This window comes from Gossypium arboreum, chromosome 9, assembly GCF_025698485.1.
Source record: "Gossypium arboreum isolate Shixiya-1 chromosome 9, ASM2569848v2, whole genome shotgun sequence".
NCBI classification, from domain to species: Eukaryota; Viridiplantae; Streptophyta; class Magnoliopsida; order Malvales; family Malvaceae; genus Gossypium; species Gossypium arboreum.
Window position 1 is genome coordinate 82,479,090 of NC_069078.1, and position 6,513 is coordinate 82,485,602.

General features: G+C 32.8%; 1 protein-coding gene across 1 annotated transcript; it reads right to left on the reverse strand.

Annotated features, from left to right (window-relative positions):
* Positions 1-2,101: 2,101 nt before the first annotated feature.
* On the reverse strand, positions 2,102-4,647 carry LOC108461801 (gibberellin 20 oxidase 1-D-like). Its single transcript, XM_017761737.2, has 3 exons — positions 3,206-4,647; positions 2,792-3,113; positions 2,102-2,696 (listed from the first exon to the last, which is right to left on the reverse strand). The coding sequence occupies exons 1-3, from the start codon at positions 3,757-3,759 to the stop codon at positions 2,433-2,435; spliced, it is 1,140 nt and encodes a 379-aa protein (XP_017617226.1). The 5' UTR covers positions 3,760-4,647; the 3' UTR covers positions 2,102-2,432.
* Positions 4,648-6,513: the final 1,866 nt, after the last annotated feature.

Consider the following 6,513-nt stretch of genomic DNA (forward strand, 5'->3'; position numbering starts at 1 on the left):
GAAGCTTCTCGATGAATTATATAGATGTGAATGTAAAGGGAGAGATGAAGGGTGTTAGATGGAGATTGAAACTATTTCTTTCCATTCTGCACAATCTCCTAAATCTCCCGATATACAATATATATACATTTTAATAAAAATATGTGTAGAAGAATACAAAATTGAGTGAAAGCCTTGCAGTCGTGGATGGATCCTAGCACCCTGATCTTCTTAATCATTCAATGGGTGGGCCAGTTCCTCCTTTGGATTTATTTGATACCCTTAGCCACCCATACCTCTCTAAGCCCAACAACTTCATATTCATATTAAATGATGCCTAGCTGCTACAACTTTGGATCAACAAATATGGAATCCAAAATCAATCCTCATGTAATTTTAATTGATTTTCGTTTCTGGTACCAAGCAGAGATTTGGGATGGGCTTGTAATTTCAATTTCACATTACTCAACTAGTTTAGTTGAAATCCATTATAAAGCTAATTTAATTATTTAATTTTAGTTTAGTTGAGCTTGATTTTGAACCTGCTATAATATGAGTTTTACTCAACTCACTTTTTTATACCTCGTCTATTTCTAGATTTATAATTTCTTTAAATTGGAAGAAAAACATGCTTAAATATGTTTTAGACATATTTTTTAATAATAATAATAATAATAATAATCAAATTAATACTTAATCGATTAAATTCTAATATAAAAATTTAGCTGCTCTGTAAATTTAGCATAGATCTGTTCTTAGTGAGGAGGCTTTTTCCTTTTTAAGGTGGATGGTACAATGGAGTGGAGCACTTACGGTAAATGTTTGTTACACTTTCTCAACTTTTAAAATTACTTTTTTTTAGTTTTTATAAATATTTTATATATCCTTTCTATGTTTTTAATATACTAAAATCGTACATATGTAAATATGTTATATATTTATATTGTACATAAACTAAAAATTTTATATGCTAAAGGTTAAAATATGCCAAATATTATAAATATATAACTTTATAATATTAAATTACGAAATTATTAGTAAAAGAAATGAGTTGAAGCATGGTTATGACATTCATGGACGTGGATGTTTTCAACATACATACAAACATGAGGCGGAAGTGAATGAAGCAATTCTTGCTTTGTCCCAATCTATTACTATCCTTGTACCTGTAAATATAATTGCTTAAGTTCTGATGAACTCAAACAAATTTTATTTAAATTTATTTAGATTTGTTCGTATTCTTTTTAAAAATATTATTTTTATTTAGTACGTACTAATTAATTAATTATATATATTTACTACCATTATATGTATATATATCTATTAAAATTCTAAACATAAATAACTTTATTTATGTTGTAGTGTAATATATTTAATTTAATATGATATAAAAATTATAATATATAAAGAAAAGGAAAATATCATATTATAAAGTACAAAATGGGTTGAGCGAAAATCGAGCTTGAAAATAAAATATTAAAATCTAAGCTTAACTCATATTTTAAATAAATTTTTTTTTTGTTCAAACTTATTTTTGAGACTTAATATTTTTGTTCAAATTTTGGATTTGAAGATGCCATTAAATTTAAGAGGGTAACTTGAGTCTTAATACCTTTAGTTCTAAAGGTATATATTTTATTTAATAAAAATGATTTCTTGAACGTAGATATGGTAGGTAAATCATGAGAAAGGTTATGTTGCAGTGTTTACCTAACTCATATAAATCAAATGAGTATGTAACCTAGGCTAAGGTTTGTTGCCTAAGTTTCTTCCATATTCATCTATGAAACATGTTCCTTGTCGCTACCCGCCTACCCATTCCAAATAGATTTTTGAGTTAAAGAATTATTAAAGGTGTTAAGAACTTGCGCCAAATTATGCAATCAGATGGTGAAAGGCTGATGGAGTGAGCCGAAAGGTTTGAAAGGCACTAAAAACCTATGCAAAATTTAAAGGTCGAGCGTTTTATAGGGTCGAGTCTAGTTTTGGTACAATGAGGCAAATTTAGTACCTTTGGGAATAAATGAAGTTGCTTGGGGAAGAAAAAGGAAAACTGGTAATTAAATACCCTAATTTTGTTTTTACATGAAGAGAGATGATTGTAATAATGGAGATGAAGAAAAAGTTAAAGCTGATTGATATCTTTATTGGGTTCCTTTCTTCCTTATAGTATCCCTTGTCGTGCCTTTCGTTCATCACTAAAAAAAGGCTTGCCAGCTGACCCCATGAACATTTAAAAAAAGAAAAGATAGGTAAATAGATAAATAAAAAAGAAGCAAATCTCCTCCAACATTGCCTTTTTGGTCTTCCTTTTAACTCGTAGCAAATAAAATCCCAAGTTTTCAATCAATTTTCTCTGCTCCCATCGATGTCATTTTCTTGGCAGACATGGGCATGGAATGGCCTGTTTTTGTAATGGCAACATTAACCAAGACAGTAAAGACAACTCGGGTTCAGCTGTTTCTCTGTTGAACCCAGTTTGAGAAGACTTCGAGTGTGTTCATATCAGCTCTATAATGCTTTTGTGTGAATTCAAGCAGCATAGGCCAAGTAAAATCTGGATATACTCTGGGATTATAGGCGTCGACCAACTCTGTTGGTGGGGCTACCACTTTATCACCCTTGGGACATAGGAAGAAAGCCAGAGATTTTCTTGGGATGTGGCGGTTCACCACTGCCCGGTGCAAGCAACTCTTGTATCGCCCATTTGAAAGTGCCTGAAAACGCGAAACCGCCGTTTTGTTAAGAATTATATGGATTATATGGGGGTATGGTACGGGGTTAACCGGTCCAAAAATTTGAAAAATCTTACCATGAAGGTGTCGCCGATGTTAACGACAAATGCTTCGAGATTTGGGCTAATTGAACGCCATTCATTGTCTACAAACACTTGAAGACCACCAACTCGGTCTTGGTGAAGGATGGTTAATGAGGTTGGATCGCAATGAGGCCCTGTTCCTAAGGTGAGGTCTGGTTTTTGGCATGGTGGGTAGTAATTGAGCCTCATTATTGATTCATTTTCCTCAAAAAATTCCCTGAAATGTGATCTTCCTACGCCAAGACTAATGGCTAATAGCTCCATTATCCCTAGAGATAGCTTGCTCATTGCCTCGCAGTAATCTTGGTAAACCCTCCTAATTCAAACAAACGCTCAAAGATTAAACAATTTTTCTCTCTCTTTTTCTTTTTATAAATAATTTTAAATGTTAACATCCGAATTTCTTACCCGAAATGCTTGAATTCATCTCCCAATTTGCCAACAAGGTAGTCTTCAACAATCTTGGATGAGTTTTTGTCAGCTGAATACCGAAAGGAAAGCGTTTCCTTCCATGGCAGCTTGGAGGTGAATCTACCAGTGAAGCTACTAGCATATCCACAGTGCTCACCAAGTTTCCTCTGAGCCCTTTGCTTATCATTGAATGGCAATTCAAAGAAGTTACCCATATAACTGTGAGCATCAGCCACCAGTGTTGCATCCACTCCATGATTAACCACAAGGAAGAAACCATGCTGCCGACATGCCTCGCCCACCAGCCTCGATGCTTCCATTGCAGAAACAGGGTCACCGGAAAGGAACCCTCCTAGGTCAATGAATGGCACTTGGAGTTCTGGTGCATTAACACTAGGCTTTTCCTTGTCGGGCCATATAAATTGTTTTGGTATGTCGGGTTGGTATTTAAGCACCGAGGCATCAAAAACCAGTTGTTTTTGCTCCTCTCTTTTTTCATCTTTAGGATGATGAGGCATGGAGGATATCTTGGAAACGCAATCAATTGCCATTGCATGAAAAGTAAAGCAAATGTTTTATGGTCTAAGAAAGAGATTTATGAGTGAAATTGGAAGTAGCTGAAGGCTTTAAGACATGGACTGAGACAGAGGAGGGAGCGGCATAACTTTGAGGTGGGATGAAAGAAACGCCAAGGCCGCTCCAAATGGGGGAAAACAGTGAACAAAAACTGGAATCTAAGAATTTATTTTTGCATACAAGGGCTCTACTCGAAAGGGGAATTGCAATGTTGGTGCTTTAACAAATTAAGATTTTGGGTAATCTGCTACAAGCTCAAGGGGATATTTGTCTTTTATGGTTTGCCAGGGAAACCGGTTTCCAATGGTTTTTTGGCGTTTTATTTGGCGATAGATACACTAATATCACCTGCTAAGTCCTCACTGTCGGACCCATAAAGCCCTCTGTACCTAAACCAAAACCCCAACCTGAGGCAGTAGTGTGCCCTCTTTTATGGGAAGAATTGAGAAAACCATCGAAACTTCAACCCTACCGTATAATCAAATGTATGTGCGTGAGATTATATTGAACTCGCAAACCTAGTACTACCGAGGAAAAACACTGACAAATTTCCTGTCCTATTTATATATCAGCAAAGATCTTTCCCCCTAACACAAATGACCAAAATGAAATTAAAGCCCAAGCCTGGGAGCTTGCTTTCACATAAATTTCCAGGTAATTGGAAACCAGCAATCATCCCAGGATTTTAGAGAGCAACCCAAAGCTCCAAACTCTTTACATTACAAGATGTGGTGGGATGTGTATTTATAAGGTTGCTGGGGACTAGACTTTGAATCCAACGCATCCACGTTTGCTAACTTTTTTTTTTCCCAACTCCTCTGTGTAGCCTTAACTTTCTCGACGACACTCTGATTTGCTCTCAACATCTCGAGTTTGGACGTTTAACGTGGAGGATATTTTTTTAATTATTTTTTAGATTCAATATTAAAATAAAAAAATAGCAATTCAATAAGATTTATTTGGATTAAAATTTAAAATTTTATAAGCAACATTTAAGATATTACGAGTTCAAATTTTATCATTTTCTTTTCGCTTTCCTTTTAATATTATAGTGATATAAATCATTTACTACTATACCAATAATTAATTACTTAACATTAAAACTTAATTGTATCCATCATTTTCATATTTTGAATTTCTTTTCAATTGTATTACGATCATATTCAATATATTATATGGTTTCATATATTTGTATTATAATTGTATTATATAATTTCATATGCATTTTGATATTTGTTTGTATGGTTTTGTATAGTAATCATTAGGTCTAGTTATGTTCTCAATCCCTATACTTTGTGCACTTTTAAAATTTTATCTCTCCATGTCTTAATTCCAAAGTTAATTCCTTTTCGTCAAAATAATTCTTTTAAAGCATATTATGTTGTATTTTTTAATTAAAAATTGCTCATATAGCCAATTTAGAGAGACTAGGAAGTCATGTAAGTAAAAAAAAGAAGAAGGTGTTATATCTTTTATTATTTTCCCTTTCACTGAACCACTTGACGCTATCAACGAAATTTAGTCCTGTAATATTACAGAAACATAATTTTATACTCACGTAACCCTAAAAAGATATACAGGAAAGAGTTTGTGTTAGCACCCTTTAATGCATCACTTTCAAAATCTGACGACGATGCTCTAACCTATCATCATACATAGTCTCCTCTCATCGGCTCTAACAGTGCTCCTAGTTGACGATTTGCCATTCTACCACTTGCACCCATGGAGAAGAGCACTTAATAACTGGGATTTATATTACGTTAACCTCCTTTTATAAATACCATCTTCTAGCACCAAGATAAAGGAGACAATACATATATAATACAACCCCACTCAGCTCAAATACATCCTCAAAGCCTCCATTCTCAGCAGTTCTTCGCACTAAACCCCTGCTTATTTCTACCCAATATTTTGTATAACTTAATTATTACAACAAAAAGTATCTATTTTCACTTTGTTTTTGAAATAGTATTGAAGAACCTTACAACCTCGGATTCAAAATTGAAAACCTTACAACCTAGATTTAGGTTTTTAGCCTTCATGCATATAATATTGGCACATGAGCATATTTTATTTTATTTTATTTTAAAATGACAAATAATCCAATTTAATCGAAATTTCTTTGATAATGTTATCAATTGACTTTTAATTATTAAATCAAAAGGGTAGACTAAATGTAAAAAAGAGAACACTAAATTTCAAAAATATAATGATTAACTACACTATTATCATTTAGTAAATTTGTATTATATAATAATAAGGTAGTGCTTGAATTAGTAAATTCCAAAATCCTACTAACCTACCTCTTCCAATTCCAACCGGACATTATGTGTAGCTATTTTGGATTGGTTGTTAACCATGAACGGAAAAGGCCAAGGTTGCCTAATTATCAAATTTATTTTAACTCAAAGATAACTAAGGCCAATATTTTATTTTATTTAAAATTAAATTCTTCTTCAATCCAGAGCTACAAGACATTTTTTTCTGATTTCAGTAATTTTTTTCTTATTGTGGTCCAGAATTTGAATGTCATGTATTTGTCATCTTATACTGCCTACCACGTTTTTCTCAATAAATATTAAATTAAAAAATGAAAACAGACAAAAATAAAAAAATTGTTTTATCTATTCTGAATGAAATCTATCAATTTTATATTTTGTATTAAATTTATGACATATATATTTAGGGACGGATCTAAGATTTTACTTTAAGAGGAGTAAAATTTCTAA